Source organism: Myxocyprinus asiaticus, chromosome 7, assembly GCF_019703515.2.
Source record: "Myxocyprinus asiaticus isolate MX2 ecotype Aquarium Trade chromosome 7, UBuf_Myxa_2, whole genome shotgun sequence".
Taxonomy (NCBI): Eukaryota; Metazoa; Chordata; class Actinopteri; order Cypriniformes; family Catostomidae; genus Myxocyprinus; species Myxocyprinus asiaticus.
In genome coordinates, this window is record NC_059350.1 from 11,271,196 (window position 1) to 11,299,071 (window position 27,876).

The window sequence follows — 27,876 nt, forward strand, 5'->3', positions numbered from 1 at the left end:
CCTCAAACACTGCAACTGCATCAAAAACAACTACTAATAAAGTAAAAACAACATATTCAACAACAACCGCTGAAGGTTTTACAACCAAAATTATGACCCCTAAAACCTTGCTTACAACCTCAGCATCTGCAACAGCACTTCCAACAACCTCATCTATTTCCCCACTAACAAGTCAAGCCTCTACAATCACAGTTGTAACCCCTACAACAATTTCTATGTCCTCATTGACCCCAACTGTACCTCCAACAACAACTGCTCCAAATGCAGCAACACTAACTTCTACAACTACTTTGACCCTCACAACCATGTCTACATCATTAGCTACTTCAACTGCATATTCAATAGCTCCATCTTCAACAACAACTGTGACCCCCACAATCCCGCCTCAGTCCTCAGTAACTAAAAATACACTGCCAACAATAAGTACTGCTCCAAGAACTACACCATCTTCAACAACAACAACTGGTGCTTCTCCAGTGACAACTCTGACCCCCACCACCATGCCAACATCCTCAGTTACTACAACTACACCATCTCCAAAAACCACAACTGAAACTTTTACAATTACAACTGTGATCCCTAAAAACATGTCTACATCCTCAGCAACTACAACTGTACTTCCAACAATTACAACTAATGTTCCAATACTAATGTCATCTACAGCAACCACAACTGAAGCTCATACATCTAAAACCACTGAAGCTGATATAACGTTGAACCCCAGCATTATACCTACATCCTCAGCAGCAACACTTACAACTTCAGAATCCAAAGTTACATCTCTACCAACCACAGATGTTCCTATGAGCTCTAGAACATTAGCTACAACCATAACTGCTGAGACAACCTCGACTTTTACCACAACAATGACACCCACAACTATGCTTACTTTAAAATCTACACTTTCTCCTACAAAAAAAGATGAACTGTATACACTCACAGCTGTGAGCCCCACTGCCATTCCTTTGTACTCATCAATTACTTCTGCCTCACCAAAAAACACAACTACATCAACAAGCATGACTATTCCTACCAGTACAATATCTCAAAGCATATCCACTATATTGCCAACCACAATGCCACTTCGCACTCCAACCACCAGGACTGCAACAGTAACTACATCTGTGACTCCCACAGCCATGCCTATATTCTCGGCAACTTCAAATGCACTTCCAGTCACCACATCTATACACACCCCTACAACTGGAGTGACTCCAACTTTACTTTCCACTACACAAACCACTATGTCACTTCCAATGGCAACAGATGATGCTTCCACAACTATAACTGTCATTCCACCAACCAAATCTATAACTGCAACAAGTATGCCTATAAACTCAGCTACCACAGATAAACCATTTCAAACTACTACAATTCATATTAAAACATCAGAATTTCCAAAAGCAGCTACAACTGCAAAGAACATAACACTTCTCAACACAACAAATCCAGCTACATCCTCTTATGCAGCTCCAAGCACTACTGTTACAACCACAGCACAACATAAAACAACAACAACTAATCTTCCTTCAACTAAAATTTTTATGACTACAGCTGCCGTGAAAGCATCTGAACCTCCATCCACTATTAGTACATCTACAACAACCACCACTGCACCTCTCAACAGTAAAACTACAATGACCATGACTGTATCTTTCACCACAAAAACTAAATTTCCAGTCTCATTTGTACCTACAAGCACAAATAATTCTCCCAAAAACACAAATGAAGCTTCAACAACCATGCCAGCGTTCATAGCATCTCCAACTGCTTCTCCAACACCCAAAAGTAGAGCACCAACTACTACAACTCTAATGAAAACATCTGAGTTTCCAAAAACCATAACTACCATGACAATACCACCCACCACAGCTCCAAACTCATATGCAGCTACAAGTACATCAATTACATTTCCAACCTCACACTGGCTTTCATTTTCAGGAACTACATCTCCATCTCTAAAATCTACAACTATGTCTTCAACCTCTACAACACCCAAATCTCAAAACACAATTCCATTCACAAAGGAGGTTCTCACAACCTCAAATGTGGCCTCAAAAAATACAGCAATGTCAATAGTATCTACAACTTCACTTCAAACAACCACAACTGAAGCTCCAACCAAGACAACTATGATGAAAACATCAAAATCTCCTTTAACCATAAGTACATCTGCAACAACTTTGACTATACGTCCAACCATTAACACTGCTCCAACCTCAAATATAGATTCAAGTACATCTACATCCTCACATATTTCTAAAGCATCGGAAACTACAACTGTATCTCCAACAACCACAAAAACTCATTCAACCTCAACTACCATGAAAAATAGTGAAAGTCCAACAAAAAATACTATACCTCTAACAGCTATGACTGTAGCTATAAGCAGTACAAAGCCAATTCCACACTTAACAAACAAAATTGAAATTCCCACTTTTGAAACACTAATGCCAATAGTGCAAACCACAATATCAGAAGCTCAAACAACAAAGGCACCAAGTACAACCATAACAACTCATGCCATTACAACTCCAGCAGCAACTGTGGCCATGAACAGCGTTACAAAAACAGGTTCATCTTCAACAAACTCAACAGGTTCAGCACTGGTTACAAGCAAACTGCTGTTCAACTCCACATCTCAAGTCCCTAGCGAAGCTCTGGTCCTCAGTGTTATCAGCACTCTTCTGAACTCCAGAGAGTCAAAGCTCAACGAATCAGTGAAGCTGGTGAATGTGAGCTATGAGAGTAAGTGGCATTATTTTCAATGAAAAAGATTTTGAAATATGAAGATGTCAACCAGATTTGAATGTCAGGTATTGGCAAAAGAGTTTAAAAAAATATATATTTTCAAACAGAAATCTCAGAAACCTCCTATCTGGTCACCTTTACATTTAACCTAATAAACATAAGCATGCCAGAGGACCCTGAGCTCAGTAGCAACACCTACCAGCGAGTGCAGGATATTACCAATAATGCGGTAAGCATTCAAAATTGACCCAGTAAAAGTATGGGTTCATTGCAAATGTTGCCCAGAGTGTGATGAGTGGTTTGCTTTTCCCTTGCAGCTGAACACTCTTCTGAATGAGCCTGAAAGTCAAGTTTTTGAACCCAAGTCTTACAATTTCACGTAAGTTGCAAACTGACTTCTGCAACTGAATCCTATTTTTTTACAAAATGCTGTTTATTCACCAAATTATTTCTAGACATTGAAAATGCCACACATAAAAATAATTTTTCCTAAAAATCTTAAGAAAACGATTTTGAATGTATGAATTGCAATGCATTAATAAATGTATCTTATGCTTTTCCTGCAGGACCACATCAAACCACATTGAGGGCATTGTGGAATATACCTTCCAGGATGGAAATGTCATAAAACCAGTCAGCTTTCTAAATGAGCTTGGTAAACTGATGGGTACCTCCATTTGGATCATCTTCAGCCATTCGAATGTTTGAATTTCTTGAAAGTGTAGAAACTTTGCTCTAAATCGTGGTAATTGTATTGTTTTCCTCTGAATTGTATTGCAGGTTTGAACACTACAACTGTGTCTCCACTGACAACAAGCAGCTTCCCTGTGACTCCTCTAAACCAAGTGTACGTTTTGATTTTTCCTTTCAGAAATTTAGAATCTGTCATAGAGTCGTAATTTTGCTCCAAACCCCCTATATTGTATTAAACGAAAATGGTGCATTTTGCAGATCTGGTTCTGCATTGGTGACAAGCAAACTGCTGTTCAACTCCTCGTCTCCAGTCCCCAGCAAAGCTCTGGTCCTCAATGTTATCAGCACACTTCTGAACTCCAGAGAGTCACAGCTCAATGAATCAGTGAAGCTGGTGAATGTGAGCTATGAGAGTAAGTGGCATTATATTAATTAAAAAGATTATGAAATGTGAAGATGTCAACCAGTTTTGAAAGTCAAGTATTTGCACAATCAATTTTTTGTAATATTTTTTCAAAAAGAAATCTCGGAAACCTCCTATTTGGTCATCTTTACATTTAACCTAATAAACATCAGCATGCCAGAGGACCCTGAGCTCAGAAGCAACACCTACCAGCGAGTGCAGGATATTATCAATAATGCGGTAAGCATTCAAAATTTTCCCAATAAAAGTATGGGTTCATTGGAAATCTTGCCCAGAGTGTGATAAGTGGTTTGCTTTTCCCTTGCAGCTGAACACTCTTCTGAATAAGCCTGAAAGTCAAGTTTTTGAACCCAAGTCCTCCAATTTCACGTAAGTTGCAAACTGACTTCTGCAACTGAATCCTATTTATTTACAAAATGCTGTTTATTCATCAAAATATTTCTAGACATTGAAAATGCCACACATAAAAATAATTTTTCCTAAAAATCTTAAGAAAACGATTTTGAATGTATGAATTGCAGTGCATTAATAAATGTATCTTATGCTTTTCCTGCAGGACTACACTAAACCACATTGAGGGCATTGTGGAATATACCTTCCAGGATGGAGATGTCATAAAACCAGTCAGCTTTCTAAATGAGCTTGGCAAACTGATGGGTACGTCCATTTAGATCATCTTCAGCCATTCGAATGTTTGAATTGCTTGAAAGTGTAGAACCTTTACTCTAAATCATGGTAATTGTATTGTTTTCCTCTGAATTGTACTGCAGGTTTGAACACTACAACTGTGTCTCCACTGACAACAAGCAGCTTCCCTGTGACTCCTCTAAACCAAATGTAAGTTTTGATTTTTCCTTTCAGAAATTTAGAATCAATCATAGAGTCGTAATTTTGCTCCAAACCCCCTATATTGTATTAAACGAAAATGGTGCATTTTGCAGATCTGGTTCTGCACTGGTGACAAGCAAACTGCTGTTCAACTCCTCGTCTCCAGTTCCCAGCAAAGCTTTGGTCCTCAGTGTTATCAGCACTCTTCTGAACTCCAGAGAGTCACATTTCAATGAATCAGTGAAGCTGATGAATGTGAGCTATGAGAGTAAGTGGCATTATATTCAATTAAAAAGATTATGAAATATGAAGATGGCAACCAGTTTTGAATGTCAAGTATTGGCACAATCAATTTTTTGTAATATATTTTCAAACAGAAATCTCAGAAACCTCCTATCTGGTCACCTTTACATTTAACCTAATAAACATCAGCATGCCAGAGGACCCTGAGCTCAGAAGCAACACCTACCAGCGGGTGCAAGATATTATCAATAATGCGGTAAGCATTCAAAATTGACCCAATAAAAGTATGGGTTCATTGGAAATCTTGCCCAGAGTGTGATAAGTGGTTTGCTTTTCCCTTGCAGCTGAACACTCTTCTGAATAAGCCTGAAAGTCAAGTTTTTGAACCCAAGTCCTCCAATTTCACGTAAGTTGCAAACTGACTTCTGCAACTGAATCCTATTTATTTACAAAATGCTGTTTATTCACCAAAATATTTCTAGACATTGAAAATGCAACACATAAAAATAATTTTTCTTAAAAATCTTAAGAAAACTATTTTGAATGTATGAATTGAAGCGCATTTATAAATATATCTTATGCTTTTCCAGCAGGACCACATCAAACCACATTGAGGGCATTGTGGAATATACCTTCCAGGATGGAAATGTCATAAAACCAGTCAGCTTTCTAAATGAGCTTGGTAAACTGATGGGTACCTCCATTTGGATCATCTTCAGCCATTCGAATGTTTGAATTTCTTGAAAGTGTAGAACCTTTACTCTAAATCATGGTAATTGTATTGTTTTCCTCTGAATTGTATTGCAGGTTTGAACACTACGACTGTGTCTCCACTGACAAAAAGCAGCTTCCCTGTGACTCCTCTAAACCAAGTGTACGTTTTGATTTTTCCTTTCAGTAATTTAGAATCTGTCATAGAGTCGTAATTTTGCTCCAAACCCCCTATATTGTATTAAACGAAAATGGTGCATTTTGCAGATCTGGTTCTGCACTGGTGACAAGCAAACTGCTGTTCAACTCCTCGTCTCCAGTTCCCAGCAAAGCTTTGGTCCTCAGTGTTATCAGCACTCTTCTGAACTCCAGAGAGTCACATTTCAATGAATCAGTGAAGCTGGTGAATGTGAGCTATGAGAGTAAGTGGCATTATATTCAATTAAAAAGATTATGAAATATGAAGATGGCAACCAGTTTTGAATGTCAAGTATTGGCACAATCAATTTTTTGTAATATATTTTCAAACAGAAATCTCAGAAACCTCCTATCTGGTCACCTTTACATTTAACCTAATAAACATCAGCATGCCAGAGGACCCTGAGCTCAGAAGCAACACCTACCAGCGGGTGCAAGATATTATCAATAATGCGGTAAGCATTCAAAATTGACCCAATAAAAGTATGGGTTCATTGGAAATCTTGCCCAGAGTGTGATAAGTGGTTTGCTTTTCCCTTGCAGCTGAACACTCTTCTGAATAAGCCTGAAAGTCAAGTTTTTGAACCCAAGTCCTCCAATTTCACGTAAGTTGCAAACTGACTTCTGCAACTGAATCCTATTTATTTACAAAATGCTGTTTATTCATCAAAATATTTCTAGACATTGAAAATGCCACACATAAAAATAATTTTTCCTAAAAATCTTAAGAAAACGATTTTGAATGTATGAATTGCAGTACATTAATAAATGTATCTTATGCTTTTCCTGCAGGACCACACTAAACCACATTGAGGGCATTGTGGAATATACCTTCCAGGATGGAGATGTCATAAAACCAGTCAGCTTTCTAAATGAGCTTGGTAAACTGATGGGTACCTCCATTTGGATCATCTTCAGCCATTCGAATGTTTGAATTTCTTGAAAGTGTAGAACCTTTACTCTAAATCATGGTAATTGTATTGTTTTCCTCTGAATTGTATTGCAGGTTTGAACACTACGACTGTGTCTCCACTGACAAAAAGCAGCTTCCCTGTGACTCCTCTAAACCAAGTGTACGTTTTGATTTTTCCTTTCAGAAATTTAGAATCTGTCATAGAGTCGTAATTTTGCTCCAAACCCCCTATATTGTATTAAACGAAAATGGTGCATTTTGCAGATCTGGTTCTGCACTGGTGACAAGCAAACTGCTGTTCAACTCCTCGTCTCCAGTTCCCAGCAAAGCTTTGGTCCTCAGTGTTATCAGCACTCTTCTGAACTCCAGAGAGTCACATTTCAATGAATCAGTGAAGCTGGTGAATGTGAGCTATGAGAGTAAGTGGCATTATATTCAATTAAAAAGATTATGAAATATGAAGATGGCAACCAGTTTTGAATGTCAAGTATTGGCACAATCAATTTTTTGTAATATATTTTCAAACAGAAATCTCAGAAACCTCCTATCTGGTCACCTTTACATTTAACCTAATAAACATCAGCATGCCAGAGGACCCTGAGCTCAGAAGCAACACCTACCAGCGGGTGCAAGATATTATCAATAATGCGGTAAGCATTCAAAATTGACCCAATAAAAGTATGGGTTCATTGGAAATCTTGCCCAGAGTGTGATAAGTGGTTTGCTTTTCCCTTGCAGCTGAACACTCTTCTGAATAAGCCTGAAAGTCAAGTTTTTGAGCCCAAGTCCTCCAATTTCACGTAAGTTGCAAACTGACTTCTGCAACTGAATCCTATTTATTTACAAAATGCTGTTTATTCACCAAAATATTTCTAGACATTGAAAATGCCACACATAAAAATAATTTATCTTAAAAATCTTAAGAAAACTATTTTGAATGTATGAATTGAAGCGCATTTATAAATATATCTTATGCTTTTCCTGCAGGACCACATCAAACCACATTGAGGGCATTGTGGAATATACCTTCCAGGATGGAAATGTCATAAAACCAGTCAGCTTTCTAAATGAGCTTGGTAAACTGATGGGTACCTCCATTTGGATCATCTTCAGCCATTCGAATGTTTGAATTTCTTGAAAGTGTAGAACCTTTACTCTAAATCATGGTAATTGTATTGTTTTCCTCTGAATTGTATTGCAGGTTTGAACACTACAACTGTGTATCCACTGACAACAAGCAGCTTCCCTGTGACTCCTCTAAACCAAGTGTAAGTTTTGATTTTTCCATTCAGAAATTTAGAATCAATCATAGTTTCATAATTTTGCTCCAAACCCCCTATATTGTATTAAACGAAAATGGTGCATTTTGCAGATCTGGTTCTGCACTGGTGACAAGCAAACTGCTGTTCAACTCCTCGTCTCCAGTTCCCAGCAAAGCTTTGGTCCTCAGTGTTATCAGCACTCTTCTGAACTCCAGAGAGTCACATTTCAATGAATCAGTGAAGCTGGTGAATGTGAGCTATGAGAGTAAGTGTCATTATATTCAATTAAAAAGATTATGAAATATGAAGATGGCAACCAGTTTTGAATGTCAAGTATTGGCACAATCAATTTTTTGTAATATATTTTCAAACAGAAATCTCAGAAACCTCCTATCTGGTCACCTTTACATTTAACCTAATAAACATCAGCATGCCAGAGGACACTGAGCTCAGAAGCAACACCAACCAGCGGGTGCAAGATATTATCAATAATGCGGTAAGCATTCAAAATTGACCCAATAAAAGTATGGGTTCATTGGAAATCTTGCCCAGAGTGTGATAAGTGGTTTGCTTTTCCCTTGCAGCTGAACACTCTTCTGAATAAGCCTGAAAGTCAAGTTTTTGAACCCAAGTCCTCCAATTTCACGTAAGTTGCAAACTGACTTCTGCAACTGAATCCTATTTATTTACAAAATGCTGTTTATTCATCAAAATATTTCTAGACATTGAAAATGCCACACATAAAAATAATTTTTCCTAAAAATCTTAAGAAAACGATTTTGAATGTATGAATTGCAGTGCATTAATAAATGTATCTTATGCTTTTCCTGCAGGACCACACTAAACCACATTGAGGGCATTGTGGAATATACCTTCCAGGATGGAGATGTCATAAAACCAGTCAGCTTTCTAAATGAGCTTGGTAAACTGATGGGTACCTCCATTTGGATCATCTTCAGCCATTCGAATGTTTGAATTTCTTGAAAGTGTAGAACCTTTACTCTAAATCATGGTAATTGTATTGTTTTCCTCTGAATTGTATTGCAGGTTTGAACACTACAACTGTGTATCCACTGACAACAAGCAGCTTCCCTGTGACTCCTCTAAACCAAGTGTAAGTTTTGATTTTTCCATTCAGAAATTTAGAATCAATCATAGTTTCATAATTTTGCTCCAAACCCCCTATATTGTATTAAACGAAAATGGTGCATTTTGCAGATCTGGTTCTGCACTGGTGACAAGCAAACTGCTGTTCAACTCCTCGTCTCCAGTTCCCAGCAAAGCTTTGGTCCTCAGTGTTATCAGCACTCTTCTGAACTCCAGAGAGTCACATTTCAATGAATCAGTGAAGCTGGTGAATGTGAGCTATGAGAGTAAGTGGCATTATATTCAATTAAAAAGATTATGAAATATGAAGATGGCAACCAGTTTTGAATGTCAAGTATTGGCACAATCAATTTTTTGTAATATATTTTCAAACAGAAATCTCAGAAACCTCCTATCTGGTCACCTTTACATTTAACCTAATAAACATCAGCATGCCAGAGGACCCTGAGCTCAGAAGCAACACCTACCAGCGGGTGCAAGATATTATCAATAATGCGGTAAGCATTCAAAATTGACCCAATAAAAGTATGGGTTCATTGGAAATCTTGCCCAGAGTGTGATAAGTGGTTTGCTTTTCCCTTGCAGCTGAACACTCTTCTGAATAAGCCTGAAAGTCAAGTTTTTGAACCCAAGTCCTCCAATTTCACGTAAGTTGCAAACTGACTTCTGCAACTGAATCCTATTTATTTACAAAATGCTGTTTATTCACCAAAATATTTCTAGACATTGAAAATGCCACACATAAAAATAATTTTTCTTAAAAATCTTAAGAAAACGATTTTGAATGTATGAATTGAAGCGCATTTATAAATATATCTTATGCTTTTCCTGCAGGACCACATCAAACCACATTGAGGGCATTGTGGAATATACCTTCCAGGATGGAAATGTCATAAAACCAGTCAGCTTTCTAAATGAGCTTGGTAAACTGATGGGTACCTCCATTTGGATCATCTTCAGCCATTCGAATGTTTGAATTTCTTGAAAGTGTAGAACCTTTACTCTAAATCATGGTAATTGTATTGTTTTCCTCTGAATTGTATTGCAGGTTTGAACACTACGACTTTGTCTCCACTGACAAAAAGCAGCTTCACTGTGACTCCTCTAAACCAAGTGTACGTTTTGATTTTTCCTTTCAGAAATTTAGAATCTGTCATAGAGTCGTAATTTTGCTCCAAACCCCCTATATTGTATTAAACGAAAATGGTGCATTTTGCAGATCTGGTTCTGCACTGGTGACAAGCAAACTGCTGTTCAACTCCTCGTCTCCAGTTCCCAGCAAAGCTTTGGTCCTCAGTGTTATCAGCACTCTTCTGAACTCCAGAGAGTCACATTTCAATGAATCAGTGAAGCTGGTGAATGTGAGCTATGAGAGTAAGTGGCATTATATTCAATTAAAAAGATTATGAAATATGAAGATGGCAACCAGTTTTGAATGTCAAGTATTGGCACAATCAATTTTTTGTAATATATTTTCAAACAGAAATCTCAGAAACCTCCTATCTGGTCACCTTTACATTTAACCTAATAAACATCAGCATGCCAGAGGACCCTGAGCTCAGAAGCAACACCTACCAGCGGGTGCAAGATATTATCAATAATGCGGTAAGCATTCAAAATTGACCCAATAAAAGTATGGGTTCATTGGAAATCTTGCCCAGAGTGTGATAAGTGGTTTGCTTTTCCCTTGCAGCTGAACACTCTTCTGAATAAGCCTGAAAGTCAAGTTTTTGAGCCCAAGTCCTCCAATTTCACGTAAGTTGCAAACTGACTTCTGCAACTGAATCCTATTTATTTACAAAATGCTGTTTATTCACCAAAATATTTCTAGACATTGAAAATGCCACACATAAAAATAATTTTTCTTAAAAATCTTAAGAAAACGATTTTGAATGTATGAATTGAAGCGCATTTATAAATATATCTTATGCTTTTCCTGCAGGACCACATCAAACCACATTGAGGGCATTGTGGAATATACCTTCCAGGATGGAAATGTCATAAAACCAGTCAGCTTTCTAAATGAGCTTGGTAAACTGATGGGTACCTCCATTTGGATCATCTTCAGCCATTCGAATGTTTGAATTTCTTGAAAGTGTAGAACCTTTACTCTAAATCATGGTAATTGTATTGTTTTCCTCTGAATTGTATTGCAGGTTTGAACACTACGACTGTGTCTCCACTGACAACAAGCAGCTTCCCTGTGACTCCTCTAAACCAAGTGTACGTTTTGATTTTTCCTTTCAGAAATTTAGAATCTGTCATAGAGTCGTAATTTTGCTCCAAACCCCCTATATTGTATTAAACGAAAATGGTGCATTTTGCAGATCTGGTTCTGCACTGGTGACAAGCAAACTGCTGTTCAACTCCTCGTCTCCAGTTCCCAGCAAAGCTTTGGTCCTCAGTGTTATCAGCACTCTTCTGAACTCCAGAGAGTCACATTTCAATGAATCAGTGAAGCTGGTGAATGTGAGCTATGAGAGTAAGTGGCATTATATTCAATTAAAAAGATTATGAAATATGAAGATGGCAACCAGTTTTGAATGTCAAGTATTGGCACAATCAATTTTTTGTAATATATTTTCAAACAGAAATCTCAGAAACCTCCTATCTGGTCACCTTTACATTTAACCTAATAAACATCAGCATGCCAGAGGACCCTGAGCTCAGAAGCAACACCTACCAGCGGGTGCAAGATATTATCAATAATGCGGTAAGCATTCAAAATTGACCCAATAAAAGTATGGGTTCATTGGAAATCTTGCCCAGAGTGTGATAAGTGGTTTGCTTTTCCCTTGCAGCTGAACACTCTTCTGAATAAGCCTGAAAGTCAAGTTTTTGAGCCCAAGTCCTCCAATTTCACGTAAGTTGCAAACTGACTTCTGCAACTGAATCCTATTTATTTACAAAATGCTGTTTATTCACCAAAATATTTCTAGACATTGAAAATGCCACACATAAAAATAATTTTTCTTAAAAATCTTAAGAAAACGATTTTGAATGTATGAATTGAAGCGCATTTATAAATATATCTTATGCTTTTCCTGCAGGACCACATCAAACCACATTGAGGGCATTGTGGAATATACCTTCCAGGATGGAAATGTCATAAAACCAGTCAGCTTTCTAAATGAGCTTGGTAAACTGATGGGTACCTCCATTTGGATCATCTTCAGCCATTCGAATGTTTGAATTTCTTGAAAGTGTAGAACCTTTACTCTAAATCATGGTAATTGTATTGTTTTCCTCTGAATTGTATTGCAGGTTTGAACACTACAACTGTGTCTCCACTGACAACAAGCAGCTTCCCTGTGACTCCTCTAAACCAAGTGTACGTTTTGATTTTTCCTTTCAGAAATTTAGAATCAATCATAGAGTCGTAATTTTGCTCCAAACCCCCTATATTGTATTAAACGAAAATGGTGCATTTTGCAGATCTGGTTCTGCACTGGTGACAAGCAAACTGCTGTTCAACTCCTCGTCTCCAGTTCCCAGCAAAGCTTTGGTCCTCAGTGTTATCAGCACTCTTCTGAACTCCAGAGAGTCACATTTCAATGAATCAGTGAAGCTGGTGAATGTGAGCTATGAGAGTAAGTGGCATTATATTCAATTAAAAAGATTATGAAATATGAAGATGGCAACCAGTTTTGAATGTCAAGTATTGGCACAATCAATTTTTTGTAATATATTTTCAAACAGAAATCTCAGAAACCTCCTATCTGGTCACCTTTACATTTAACCTAATAAACATCAGCATGCCAGAGGACCCTGAGCTCAGAAGCAACACCTACCAGCGGGTGCAAGATATTATCAATAATGCGGTAAGCATTCAAAATTGACCCAATAAAAGTATGGGTTCATTGGAAATCTTGCCCAGAGTGTGATAAGTGGTTTGCTTTTCCCTTGCAGCTGAACACTCTTCTGAATAAGCCTGAAAGTCAAGTTTTTGAACCCAAGTCCTCCAATTTCACGTAAGTTGCAAACTGACTTCTGCAACTGAATCCTATTTATTTACAAAATGCTGTTTATTCACCAAAATATTTCTAGACATTGAAAATGCCACACATAAAAATAATTTTTCTTAAAAATCTTAAGAAAACGATTTTGAATGTATGAATTGAAGCGCATTTATAAATATATCTTATGCTTTTCCTGCAGGACCACATCAAACCACATTGAGGGCATTGTGGAATATACCTTCCAGGATGGAAATGTCATAAAACCAGTCAGCTTTCTAAATGAGCTTGGTAAACTGATGGGTACCTCCATTTGGATCATCTTCAGCCATTCGAATGTTTGAATTTCTTGAAAGTGTAGAACCTTTACTCTAAATCATGGTAATTGTATTGTTTTCCTCTGAATTGTATTGCAGGTTTGAACACTACAACTGTGTATCCACTGACAACAAGCAGCTTCCCTGTGACTCCTCTAAACCAAGTGTAAGTTTTGATTTTTCCATTCAGAAATTTAGAATCAATCATAGTTTCATAATTTTGCTCCAAACCCCCTATATTGTATTAAACGAAAATGGTGCATTTTGCAGATCTGGTTCTGCACTGGTGACAAGCAAACTGCTGTTCAACTCCTCGTCTCCAGTTCCCAGCAAAGCTTTGGTCCTCAGTGTTATCAGCACTCTTCTGAACTCCAGAGAGTCACATTTCAATGAATCAGTGAAGCTGGTGAATGTGAGCTATGAGAGTAAGTGGCATTATATTCAATTAAAAAGATTATGAAATATGAAGATGGCAACCAGTTTTGAATGTCAAGTATTGGCACAATCAATTTTTTGTAATATATTTTCAAACAGAAATCTCAGAAACCTCCTATCTGGTCACCTTTACATTTAACCTAATAAACATCAGCATGCCAGAGGACCCTGAGCTCAGAAGCAACACCTACCAGCGGGTGCAAGATATTATCAATAATGCGGTAAGCATTCAAAATTGACCCAATAAAAGTATGGGTTCATTGGAAATCTTGCCCAGAGTGTGATAAGTGGTTTGCTTTTCCCTTGCAGCTGAACACTCTTCTGAATAAGCCTGAAAGTCAAGTTTTTGAACCCAAGTCCTCCAATTTCACGTAAGTTGCAAACTGACTTCTGCAACTGAATCCTATTTATTTACAAAATGCTGTTTATTCACCAAAATATTTCTAGACATTGAAAATGCCACACATAAAAATAATTTTTCTTAAAAATCTTAAGAAAACGATTTTGAATGTATGAATTGAAGCGCATTTATAAATATATCTTATGCTTTTCCTGCAGGACCACATCAAACCACATTGAGGGCATTGTGGAATATACCTTCCAGGATGGAAATGTCATAAAACCAGTCAGCTTTCTAAATGAGCTTGGTAAACTGATGGGTACCTCCATTTGGATCATCTTCAGCCATTCGAATGTTTGAATTTCTTGAAAGTGTAGAACCTTTACTCTAAATCATGGTAATTGTATTGTTTTCCTCTGAATTGTATTGCAGGTTTGAACACTACGACTGTGTCTCCACTGACAAAAAGCAGCTTCCCTGTGACTCCTCTAAACCAAGTGTACGTTTTGATTTTTCCTTTCAGAAATTTAGAATCTGTCATAGAGTCGTAATTTTGCTCCAAACCCCCTATATTGTATTAAACGAAAATGGTGCATTTTGCAGATCTGGTTCTGCACTGGTGACAAGCAAACTGCTGTTCAACTCCTCGTCTCCAGTTCCCAGCAAAGCTTTGGTCCTCAGTGTTATCAGCACTCTTCTGAACTCCAGAGAGTCACATTTCAATGAATCAGTGAAGCTGGTGAATGTGAGCTATGAGAGTAAGTGGCATTATATTCAATTAAAAAGATTATGAAATATGAAGATGGCAACCAGTTTTGAATGTCAAGTATTGGCACAATCAATTTTTTGTAATATATTTTCAAACAGAAATCTCAGAAACCTCCTATCTGGTCACCTTTACATTTAACCTAATAAACATCAGCATGCCAGAGGACCCTGAGCTCAGAAGCAACACCTACCAGCGGGTGCAAGATATTATCAATAATGCGGTAAGCATTCAAAATTGACCCAATAAAAGTATGGGTTCATTGGAAATCTTGCCCAGAGTGTGATAAGTGGTTTGCTTTTCCCTTGCAGCTGAACACTCTTCTGAATAAGCCTGAAAGTCAAGTTTTTGAACCCAAGTCCTCCAATTTCACGTAAGTTGCAAACTGACTTCTGCAACTGAATCCTATTTATTTACAAAATGCTGTTTATTCACCAAAATATTTCTAGACATTGAAAATGCCACACATAAAAATAATTTTTCTTAAAAATCTTAAGAAAACGATTTTGAATGTATGAATTGAAGCGCATTTATAAATATATCTTATGCTTTTCCTGCAGGACCACATCAAACCACATTGAGGGCATTGTGGAATATACCTTCCAGGATGGAAATGTCATAAAACCAGTCAGCTTTCTAAATGAGCTTGGTAAACTGATGGGTACCTCCATTTGGATCATCTTCAGCCATTCGAATGTTTGAATTTCTTGAAAGTGTAGAACCTTTACTCTAAATCATGGTAATTGTATTGTTTTCCTCTGAATTGTATTGCAGGTTTGAACACTACGACTGTGTCTCCACTGACAAAAAGCAGCTTCCCTGTGACTCCTCTAAACCAAGTGTACGTTTTGATTTTTCCTTTCAGAAATTTAGAATCTGTCATAGAGTCGTAATTTTGCTCCAAACCCCCTATATTGTATTAAACGAAAATGGTGCATTTTGCAGATCTGGTTCTGCACTGGTGACAAGCAAACTGCTGTTCAACTCCTCGTCTCCAGTTCCCAGCAAAGCTTTGGTCCTCAGTGTTATCAGCACTCTTCTGAACTCCAGAGAGTCACATTTCAATGAATCAGTGAAGCTGGTGAATGTGAGCTATGAGAGTAAGTGGCATTATATTCAATTAAAAAGATTATGAAATATGAAGATGGCAACCAGTTTTGAATGTCAAGTATTGGCACAATCAATTTTTTGTAATATATTTTCAAACAGAAATCTCAGAAACCTCCTATCTGGTCACCTTTACATTTAACCTAATAAACATCAGCATGCCAGAGGACCCTGAGCTCAGAAGCAACACCTACCAGCGGGTGCAAGATATTATCAATAATGCGGTAAGCATTCAAAATTGACCCAATAAAAGTATGGGTTCATTGGAAATCTTGCCCAGAGTGTGATAAGTGGTTTGCTTTTCCCTTGCAGCTGAACACTCTTCTGAATAAGCCTGAAAGTCAAGTTTTTGAACCCAAGTCCTCCAATTTCACGTAAGTTGCAAACTGACTTCTGCAACTGAATCCTATTTATTTACAAAATGCTGTTTATTCACCAAAATATTTCTAGACATTGAAAATGCCACACATAAAAATAATTTTTCTTAAAAATCTTAAGAAAACGATTTTGAATGTATGAATTGAAGCGCATTTATAAATATATCTTATGCTTTTCCTGCAGGACCACATCAAACCACATTGAGGGCATTGTGGAATATACCTTCCAGGATGGAAATGTCATAAAACCAGTCAGCTTTCTAAATGAGCTTGGTAAACTGATGGGTACCTCCATTTGGATCATCTTCAGCCATTCGAATGTTTGAATTTCTTGAAAGTGTAGAACCTTTACTCTAAATCATGGTAATTGTATTGTTTTCCTCTGAATTGTATTGCAGGTTTGAACACTACGACTGTGTCTCCACTGACAAAAAGCAGCTTCCCTGTGACTCCTCTAAACCAAGTGTACGTTTTGATTTTTCCTTTCAGAAATTTAGAATCTGTCATAGAGTCGTAATTTTGCTCCAAACCCCCTATATTGTATTAAACGAAAATGGTGCATTTTGCAGATCTGGTTCTGCACTGGTGACAAGCAAACTGCTGTTCAACTCCTCGTCTCCAGTTCCCAGCAAAGCTTTGGTCCTCAGTGTTATCAGCACTCTTCTGAACTCCAGAGAGTCACATTTCAATGAATCAGTGAAGCTGGTGAATGTGAGCTATGAGAGTAAGTGGCATTATATTCAATTAAAAAGATTATGAAATATGAAGATGGCAACCAGTTTTGAATGTCAAGTATTGGCACAATCAATTTTTTGTAATATATTTTCAAACAGAAATCTCAGAAACCTCCTATCTGGTCACCTTTACATTTAACCTAATAAACATCAGCATGCCAGAGGACCCTGAGCTCAGAAGCAACACCTACCAGCGGGTGCAAGATATTATCAATAATGCGGTAAGCATTCAAAATTGACCCAATAAAAGTATGGGTTCATTGGAAATCTTGCCCAGAGTGTGATAAGTGGTTTGCTTTTCCCTTGCAGCTGAACACTCTTCTGAATAAGCCTGAAAGTCAAGTTTTTGAACCCAAGTCCTCCAATTTCACGTAAGTTGCAAACTGACTTCTGCAACTGAATCCTATTTATTTACAAAATGCTGTTTATTCACCAAAATATTTCTAGACATTGAAAATGCCACACATAAAAATAATTTTTCTTAAAAATCTTAAGAAAACGATTTTGAATGTATGAATTGAAGCGCATTTATAAATATATCTTATGCTTTTCCTGCAGGACCACATCAAACCACATTGAGGGCATTGTGGAATATACCTTCCAGGATGGAAATGTCATAAAACCAGTCAGCTTTCTAAATGAGCTTGGTAAACTGATGGGTACCTCCATTTGGATCATCTTCAGCCATTCGAATGTTTGAATTTCTTGAAAGTGTAGAACCTTTACTCTAAATCATGGTAATTGTATTGTTTTCCTCTGAATTGTATTGCAGGTTTGAACACTACAACTGTGTCTCCACTGACAAAAAGCAGCTTCCCTGTGACTCCTCTAAACCAAGTGTACGTTTTGATTTTTCCTTTCAGAAATTTAGAATCTGTCATAGAGTCGTAATTTTGCTCCAAACCCCCTATATTGTATTAAACGAAAATGGTGCATTTTGCAGATCTGGTTCTGCACTGGTGACAAGCAAACTGCTGTTCAACTCCTCGTCTCCAGTTCCCAGCAAAGCTTTGGTCCTCAGTGTTATCAGCACTCTTCTGAACTCCAGAGAGTCACATTTCAATGAATCAGTGAAGCTGGTGAATGTGAGCTATGAGAGTAAGTGGCATTATATTCAATTAAAAAGATTATGAAATATGAAGATGGCAACCAGTTTTGAATGTCAAGTATTGGCACAATCAATTTTTTGTAATATATTTTCAAACAGAAATCTCAGAAACCTCCTATCTGGTCACCTTTACATTTAACCTAATAAACATCAGCATGCCAGAGGACCCTGAGCTCAGAAGCAACACCTACCAGCGGGTGCAAGATATTATCAATAATGCGGTAAGCATTCAAAATTGACCCAATAAAAGTATGGGTTCATTGGAAATCTTGCCCAGAGTGTGATAAGTGGTTTGCTTTTCCCTTGCAGCTGAACACTCTTCTGAATAAGCCTGAAAGTCAAGTTTTTGAACCCAAGTCCTCCAATTTCACGTAAGTTGCAAACTGACTTCTGCAACTGAATCCTATTTATTTACAAAATGCTGTTTATTCACCAAAATATTTCTAGACATTGAAAATGCCACACATAAAAATAATTTTTCTTAAAAATCTTAAGAAAACGATTTTGAATGTATGAATTGAAGCGCATTTATAAATATATCTTATGCTTTTCCTGCAGGACCACATCAAACCACATTGAGGGCATTGTGGAATATACCTTCCAGGATGGAAATGTCATAAAACCAGTCAGCTTTCTAAATGAGCTTGGTAAACTGATGGGTACCTCCATTTGGATCATCTTCAGCCATTCGAATGTTTGAATTTCTTGAAAGTGTAGAACCTTTACTCTAAATCATGGTAATTGTATTGTTTTCCTCTGAATTGTATTGCAGGTTTGAACACTACGACTGTGTCTCCACTGACAAAAAGCAGCTTCCCTGTGACTCCTCTAAACCAAGTGTACGTTTTGATTTTTCCTTTCAGAAATTTAGAATCTGTCATAGAGTCGTAATTTTGCTCCAAACCCCCTATATTGTATTAAACGAAAATGGTGCATTTTGCAGATCTGGTTCTGCACTGGTGACAAGCAAACTGCTGTTCAACTCCTCGTCTCCAGTTCCCAGCAAAGCTTTGGTCCTCAGTGTTATCAGCACTCTTCTGAACTCCAGAGAGTCACATTTCAATGAATCAGTGAAGCTGGTGAATGTGAGCTATGAGAGTAAGTGGCATTATATTCAATTAAAAAGATTATGAAATATGAAGATGGCAACCAGTTTTGAATGTCAAGTATTGGCACAATCAATTTTTTGTAATATATTTTCAAACAGAAATCTCAGAAACCTCCTATCTGGTCACCTTTACATTTAACCTAATAAACATCAGCATGCCAGAGGACCCTGAGCTCAGAAGCAACACCTACCAGCGGGTGCAAGATATTATCAATAATGCGGTAAGCATTCAAAATTGACCCAATAAAAGTATGGGTTCATTGGAAATCTTGCCCAGAGTGTGATAAGTGGTTTGCTTTTCCCTTGCAGCTGAACACTCTTCTGAATAAGCCTGAAAGTCAAGTTTTTGAACCCAAGTCCTCCAATTTCATGTAAGTTGCAAACTGACTTCTGCAACTGAATCCTATTTATTTACAAAATGCTGTTTATTCATCAAAATATTTCTAGACATTGAAAATGCCACACATAAAAATAATTTTTCCTAAAAATCTTAAGAAAACGATTTTGAATGTATGAATTGCAGTGCATTAATAAATGTATCTTATGCTTTTCCTGCAGGACCACACTAAACCACATTGAGGGCATTGTGGAATATACCTTCCAGGATGGAGATGTCATAAAACCAGTCAGCTTTCTAAATGAGCTTGGTAAACTGATGGGTACCTCCATTTGGATCATCTTCAGCCATTCGAATGTTTGAATTTCTTGAAAGTGTAGAACCTTTACTCTAAATCATGGTAATTGTATTGTTTTCCTCTGAATTGTATTGCAGGTTTGAACACTACAACTGTGTCTCCACTGACAAAAAGCAGCTTCCCTGTGACTCCTCTAAACCAAGTGTACGTTTTGATTTTTCCTTTCAGAAATTTAGAATCTGTCATAGAGTCGTAATTTTGCTCCAAACCCCCTATATTGTATTAAACGAAAATGGTGCATTTTGCAGATCTGGTTCTGCACTGGTGACAAGCAAACTGCTGTTCAACTCCTCGTCTCCAGTTCCCAGCAAAGCTTTGGTCCTCAGTGTTATCAGCACTCTTCTGAACTCCAGAGAGTCACATTTCAATGAATCAGTGAAGCTGGTGAATGTGAGCTATGAGAGTAAGTGGCATTATATTCAATTAAAAAGATTATGAAATATGAAGATGGCAACCAGTTTTGAATGTCAAGTATTGGCACAATCAATTTTTTGTAATATATTTTCAAACAGAAATCTCAGAAACCTCCTATCTGGTCACCTTTACATTTAACCTAATAAACATCAGCATGCCAGAGGACCCTGAGCTCAGAAGCAACACCTACCAGCGGGTGCAAGATATTATCAATAATGCGGTAAGCATTCAAAATTGACCCAATAAAAGTATGGGTTCATTGGAAATCTTGCCCAGAGTGTGATAAGTGGTTTGCTTTTCCCTTGCAGCTGAACACTCTTCTGAATAAGCCTGAAAGTCAAGTTTTTGAACCCAAGTCCTCCAATTTCACGTAAGTTGCAAACTGACTTCTGCAACTGAATCCTATTTATTTACAAAATGCTGTTTATTCACCAAAATATTTCTAGACATTGAAAATGCCACACATAAAAATAATTTATCTTAAAAATCTTAAGAAAACGATTTTGAATGTATGAATTGAAGCGCATTTATAAATATATCTTATGCTTTTCCTGCAGGACCACACTAAACCACATTGAGGGCATTCTGGAATATACCTTCCAGTATGGAGATGTCATAAAACCAGTCAGCTTTCTAAATGAGCTTGGTAAACTGATGGGTACCTCCATTTGGATCATCTTCAGCCATTCGAATGTTTGAATTTCTTGAAAGTGTAGAACCTTTACTCTAAATCATGGTAATTGTATTGTTTTCCTCTGAATTGTATTGCAGGTTTGAACACTACAACTGTGTCTCCACTGACAAAAAGCAGCTTCCCTGTGACTCCTCTAAACCAAGTGTACGTTTTGATTTTTCCTTTCAGAAATTTAGAATCTGTCATAGAGTCGTAATTTTGCTCCAAACCCCCTATATTGTATTAAACGAAAATGGTGCATTTTGCAGATCTGGTTCTGCACTGGTGACAAGCAAACTGCTGTTCAACTCCTCGTCTCCAGTCCCCAGCAAAGCTCTGGTCCTCAATGTTATCAGCACACTTCTGAACTCCACAGAGTCACAGCTCAATGAATCAGTGAAGCTGGTGAATGTGAGCTATGAGAGTAAGTGGCATTATATTCAATTAAAAAGATTATGAAATATGAAGATGTCAACCAGTTTTGAATGTCAAGTATTGGCACAATCAATTTTTTGTAATATATTTTCAAACAGAAATCTCAGAAACCTCCTATTTGGTCATCTTTACATTTAACCTAATAAACATCAGCATGCCAGAGGACCCTGAGCTCAGAAGCAACACCTACCAGCGAGTGCAGGATATTATCAATAATGCGGTAAGCATTCAAAATTTTCCCAATAAAAGTATGGGCTCATTGCAAATGTTGCCCAGAGTGTGATGAGTGGTTTGCTTCTCCCTTGCAGCTGAACACTCTTCTGAATAAGCCTGAAAGTCAAGTTTTTGAACCCAAGTCTTCCAATTTCACGTAAGATGCAAACTGACTTCTGTATCTAAATCATATGTTTTCATAATGTTCATTTAAAGCTTCACAACATTTCAGGACATGGAAACAACCTAACATAAATATACATTTTCCTTAAAATCTCAATAATTTTTTTTTTCATGCATGAATTGAAGCTCTTTACAAATACATTTTCTCTTATTCCTGTAGGACCAGGTCTAACAATATTGAGGGCATTATGGATTATACCTTCCAGGATGGAGATGTCATAAAACCATTCAGCTTTCTAAATGAGCTTTGGACACTTATGGGTATGTCCATTTTGATCATCTTCAGCCATTCTACTGTTTGAATATTTCGAAAGACAAGTATAAAGTAATTTTGCTCAAAATCCTGACAACTATATTGGTCACATCTGACTTGGATTGCAGGGCTCACCACTACAACAGTCTCTCCACTAACTACAAGCAGCTCTCTCGTGACCCATCTAATTCTAGAGTAAGTATTGATTTTCTGTCTTCAGAAATAACAATCAGCCATTGAGTCATAATAGTTGTTCCAAAGCGGTTAACTGTATTAAACACAAGTGGTGCTCTTTTCAGATCTGGTTCAACAGTGGTGACAAGCAAGCTGCTTTTTAACTCCTCGTCTCCAGTCCCCAGTGAAGCTCTGGTCCTCAGTGCAATCAATACTCTCCTGAACTCCAGAGAGTCACAACTAAATGAATCAGAGAAGCTGGTGAATGTCACCTATGAGAGTAAGATTAATCATCTTCAATTTAAATGTTTTAAAATGTTAAACTGTAAACCAGTGATAAATGCCAAACTTTGAGGGATTAAAATGGAAATTTTTGCCTACAGAAATCTCAGAAACCTCCTATGCCATCATCCTTACATTTAATTTGAGTAAAATCAGCATGTCAGAGGACCCAGCACTAAGAAGCAACACCTACCAGCGAGTGCAGGATATCGCAAATAATGCGGTAAGCATTGTCAAGTAGCCCAAGAAATGAGTTTGGGTACAATGAAATCTTGTTTTTTTTTAATGGTTTGGTTTTTTACCTGCAGCTGAACACTCTTTTGAATGAGCCTGGCAGTCAGGTTTTCAAACCCAAGTCCTCCAAATTCATGTAAGATGCAATCTGACTTAAAAATCTTTTTTGTCAGATCCAGCATATAAGCTTATTAAAACAATACATACATTTGCCTTGTTTTGTACATATGGAATTAAGGTAGATATCTTTTTTGTTTTTGCTGTAGCAGCACATTAAACCTGATTGAGGGCACTATGGAATATAGCTTCCAGGATGGAGATCACATACAACCAGTCAGCTTCTTAAATGAGCTTCGTATACTGAGGGGTATGTACAATTAAACATTACTTAACATTATCTCTATTTTACATTGTCTCACTCTACAAACACCAAATATTTAAAGCATGATTCTCCTTCATAAATCTTTACTTTACAGGCCTAACCACAACCAAAACTCCTGTGACAAACACAAATTCTCCACTGACTTTGTAAGACCTATGATTTAAGCATAATTTTGTAAAAGGCAATAGTTTTCTTTATCTGTCTCTAAATAATTCTGATTTACCCTCTTTTGCAGGGTTGGGAAGGCGATTATTTACATTCGCCTCGTGTTCCTCACGCTGGGTCCTGTACCAAGTGAGAGTAAAGTTCTACAGGTGGCTAACTCTCAGCTTGAATCACGTCTCAGAACTAAACAAGTTGTCACAACTAAAGGCCTGAGTGACCCTGTGAGCTTTGTTAATGTCACCTTCCAGAGTAAGATTTACTCTTCACTTTGGGCTCGCTATTACACTGTATGTATACCACCCACAAATAACCACACAACTAATTCTTGTTTTATATACTTTTTAAGGAATTTCTAATAACTCCTACGCTCTCAACTTTGGATTTGAAATCAACAATGTCACGATGACTGAGAAACTTGAACTCAGAGATGAAACCTACACATTAATTCAAAACTCTATTAACAAATTGGTGAGCTTGAGCCATTTCAATAAGTGCTAACTTTCAACAGCTTGCCCTTAAAGTTAAAATGCCTTATGTTAATCACATTAACCTCAACATATTAATACTTTAAATTAATCTCTATATTAATTGTTATATTCTTCAGCTGAACCAGATCCTAAGTTCCCCCTCAGCTACTCCGTTTGCTTTCAAACAAGCCAATTTCACGTAAGTCTTGACTCAGTACCTTTTACTTTATTTCGCTTATAGAAATGTCCAATGATTTTAAAAGGAGCATTATAGGATAATTTCAGTTATTTATTGTATTTCTTGTTGTACATTTGTTTCCTCTCTTAGAGGTAATTCCACAGTGATTCAGGCCGATGTGCAGTACGTTTTCTCAGAAAGTGACATCCAGACACCCAGCATCTTTCTCCAGGAACTCCTCAAAGTTAATGGTGTTACCACACCCGCACCTGCTGTAACTTCTCCACCTACTGTGTAAGACTAATGATTCAAGTATAATTTTGTAAAAGTCAATAGTTTTCATCTTCTGTGTCTAAATGTCTCTAATTTCCCCTCTTTTGCAGGGTTGGGAAGGCGATTATTTACATTCGCCTTGTGTTCATCACCCTGGGTCCCATACCAAGTGAGAGTAAAGTTCTAGAGTTGGCCAACTCTTTACTCGACTCACGTCTCAGAACTAAACGATCTGTCTCATCACAAACCCTGAGTGATCCTGTGAGCTTTGTGAATGTCACCTTTCAGAGTGAGTTTTACTCTTCACTTTGGGCCCCCTGTTATATGTATACCACCCATAAATAACCACACAACTAATTCTTGTTTTATATACTTTTTAAGGAATTTCTAATACCTCTTACGCTCTCAAATTTGGATTTGAAATCAGCAATGTCACCATGACTGAGAAACTTGAACTCAGAGATGACACCTACACATTAATTCAAAACTCTATTAATAAATTGGTGAGTTGAGACACTTGAATAAAGTGCTAATTTTCACCAGCTTGCCCTGAAATTTGAATTTTCGTATTTTAATCACACTTGCCTCAATGTATTAATACTCTGTATTTATCTCTATATCAATTGCTAAATTCCTCAGCTGAATCAGATCCTAAGTTCCCCCTCAGCTACACCGTTTGTGTTCAAACGAGCCAATTTCACGTAAGATGTGACTCATTACCTTTTACTTTATTCCAAGCAGAAATATTCAATGATTTTAAAAGGATCATGATAGGCTAATTTCAGTTATTTATTTGTTTCTTATTGTACATTATAATCTCTTCTTAGGGGTAATTCCACAGTGATTCAGGCCGATGTACAGTACATTTTCTCAGAAAGCGACATCCAGACACCCAGCATCTTTCTCCAGGAACTCCTCAAAGTTAATGGTGTTACCACACCCGCACCTGCTGTAACAGCCAACACTACAGTACCCAACAACGGTACTAGTGCAGCATGGGTTGTTGCTATCATCGTCCCTTGTGCTATCGCCATTATTCTAGTACCTTGCTGGATTCTCCTTTGTGTAAGTATCACAATGACAATGTAAAATGTAGTTATAATTGGTTATATATATATATATATATATATAGTATATTGTATATTGTATATTGGTTATAAAGTGATTAAGGATAACAGGGATGTGTTATAGTAATGGTTTTAAAAAAGAACAATTTTTAAATGCAGGTTACTGGGTATAAAGTTCCAATCAGGTTATTGACTCTTATTCTATATGTCTCTGTCTTTAGTGTTTGCTCTGTGGTTGCTGTGCTGCAATTAGAAGACGTTGGCACAGAAGACGGTCATACAATGTACAGTACACCACTCGAAACAGCCTCTTCTAGAGAATTTTGAGACATTCAGTGACAAACTGTACCTTGATACTTTAAAAATACTAAAATGTAAAACATTTTCTATATATAAAATGAACACATTAATAGGGGGAAAAAATCCTGTACTGCTGGGCATACATGATCTGTGATAAAAATATGTAATAATTGTATTAAGTACTAATGAAGGATTTAATTTATTTAATAATTATATTTTATAACATTATTTTGTTGATATTGCTTTACAAATAGTTTATTTTATGTACTTTTAATTTAATAGGACAAATGTAGAATTTGTTAATGATAACTTATTTATTCACACGTTTTATGCACTTTATCTACACAACTAAAACTATTCTTGTATTCTATTCTAGCTATATATACAGTATACAGAATATATATATAGATAGATCCCTAATGAAACGTTCATGTTCAAAAGCATCAACATTAATGCAAGTTCTAAGACTGTAATTTAAAAAGTATTTTATTAAAATTATGGAATTTATCAATATAAAAAGACTTGAAATTGTTATTATATTTCTTTGTGATGTGCAACTGATTGTCAAAAAACTACCCCAAGATTTCTGGCTGTCCTGGATGGTGTGATTGTTGATGAGTCTAGATGAATGTTGATGATATGTTGTGTAGCTGGGTTTGCTGGAAGAAATTCTGTATTTGCTAGGTTGAGTTGGAGGTGGTGTTCTTTCTCCCAGCACGAGATGTCTAGCAGGCAGGCTGTCTCAGCTTACTCTGCCACAGTCCTATGTCTGCAGTGTCAGAGTTACAAAGTTTCTTGCTGGCATGGGATACTAAAAATGATATGGAAAAAATGAATGTTAAAATACATATCAGTCTCAACTCAGTCAACTTCGCCATCATCTGTGAAAAGCAACAAAATTTTGCACTTGTACAATCAATGTTAATGTAAACCGGTCCTGCTCATCCCACTCCGAGCGGGATTCGAACCAGCATCTCCGGCATGGGAGGCGGGTGCGCTTACGAGGGTTATAGCAAACATTTGTGTGAACTGTCCAATTCTATGGTGAGTTTTGTCTACCAAATCAAGTATTGTTATGGTGGAGCAACAGTTTGAAGACAATATTGCTGAACTTGTAAATTAAAATCAATGTATTTATACTTATCTGAATAATAACACATCCAGTTTTATGGCACAAACTTTTGAAGGTTACTCTATCACCCCCTTGAGAACTGAGGTTTGTTACCGCCACAGTAATGCAACAACTCACGTTATGTATGTTCAACCAGACTGCTCATAAAGCATTGGATATGCGTTTGCCAAGTGCCCCCGTAAAGTATGTTTCTGGCCTTAGACTATACTACTGCATAAAGTTTTTTTATTTTTTTTATTTATTTATTTATTTTTTTTTATTTTTACTTAAGTTTAAGAACTCCAATTAATCATATTCTAGAGATTGCAGGGATGGATGTCCATTTGTATCTTAGGAACCAATATTTGCAATTAATAGTCTTAAAATCTGAATGCGGTCCACTTTAGGATTTGGCTTTTCAGGCCAGTTAATGCCCCCTTGAAGAAGACCATGTTATTTCTCATAGAGTACAACTATTAGCCGACAGCATCTGCCACCCAATGGTGCCACCCTTAGAGTGGGGCTATCTCTAAGGGTTAGGTAGCCTTTTCCCAGTTACTGCTAGAGGTAGCAAGGTTTGGTGTTTATTTACTTTTATTTAGTTATCCTGTGGTTTCTTTTTGTATATGGTTTCATGTTACAGTGATTGTCTGCACCTGTATCTCCTCAGTAGTCTGTGTGCATATATTTACCCCAGTGTTTGCCACTACCCTTTGTCTAGTCTTTTATGTAACATGCTTGTTATATGGATGCTTTTGTGAACATCCCCCAGGATTTTTTTTTTTCAATTGTGTTCAATTGGTGACTTTAAAAGAAGCATTTTTAGATTTTCTTGAGTATGTGTAGTACTCATGAATCTATTGGCTACAAAACATTTATAAAAGACTAATTTACATTACACAGCACTATAGTTGTAGTTTCTCACAGTGACCTCTTAAAAAAGTAGCCTTTTGTTTCAATTGATTGTAGGTAAACATCCAATTCATCCAGTGCCCTCTT

At 37.1% G+C, this 27,876-nt stretch overlaps 1 protein-coding gene across 1 annotated transcript; it reads left to right on the forward strand.

Annotated features, from left to right (window-relative positions):
• Positions 1–2,552: 2,552 nt before the first annotated feature.
• Positions 2,553–26,230, forward strand: LOC127444300 (uncharacterized). The gene is made up of 74 exons (XM_051703571.1): positions 2,553–2,748; positions 2,859–2,980; positions 3,069–3,130; positions 3,318–3,418; positions 3,532–3,598; positions 3,703–3,857; positions 3,966–4,087; positions 4,176–4,237; positions 4,425–4,525; positions 4,639–4,705; positions 4,810–4,964; positions 5,074–5,195; positions 5,284–5,345; positions 5,533–5,633; positions 5,747–5,813; positions 5,918–6,072; positions 6,182–6,303; positions 6,392–6,453; positions 6,641–6,741; positions 6,855–6,921; positions 7,026–7,180; positions 7,290–7,411; positions 7,500–7,561; positions 7,749–7,849; positions 7,963–8,029; positions 8,134–8,288; positions 8,398–8,519; positions 8,608–8,669; positions 8,857–8,957; positions 9,071–9,137; positions 9,242–9,396; positions 9,506–9,627; positions 9,716–9,777; positions 9,965–10,065; positions 10,179–10,245; positions 10,350–10,504; positions 10,614–10,735; positions 10,824–10,885; positions 11,073–11,173; positions 11,287–11,353; positions 11,458–11,612; positions 11,722–11,843; positions 11,932–11,993; positions 12,181–12,281; positions 12,395–12,461; positions 12,566–12,720; positions 12,830–12,951; positions 13,040–13,101; positions 13,289–13,389; positions 13,503–13,569; positions 13,674–13,828; positions 13,938–14,059; positions 14,148–14,209; positions 14,397–14,497; positions 14,611–14,677; positions 14,782–14,936; positions 15,046–15,167; positions 15,256–15,317; positions 15,505–15,605; positions 15,719–15,785; positions 15,890–16,044; positions 16,154–16,275; positions 16,364–16,425; positions 23,201–23,301; positions 23,411–23,462; positions 23,552–23,730; positions 23,828–23,949; positions 24,086–24,147; positions 24,277–24,420; positions 24,510–24,688; positions 24,781–24,902; positions 25,039–25,100; positions 25,227–25,464; positions 25,688–26,230. Exons 1-74 carry the CDS (start codon positions 2,553–2,555, stop codon positions 25,781–25,783), a joined length of 7,821 nt encoding a protein of 2,606 aa, XP_051559531.1. The 3' UTR covers positions 25,784–26,230.
• Positions 26,231–27,876: the final 1,646 nt, after the last annotated feature.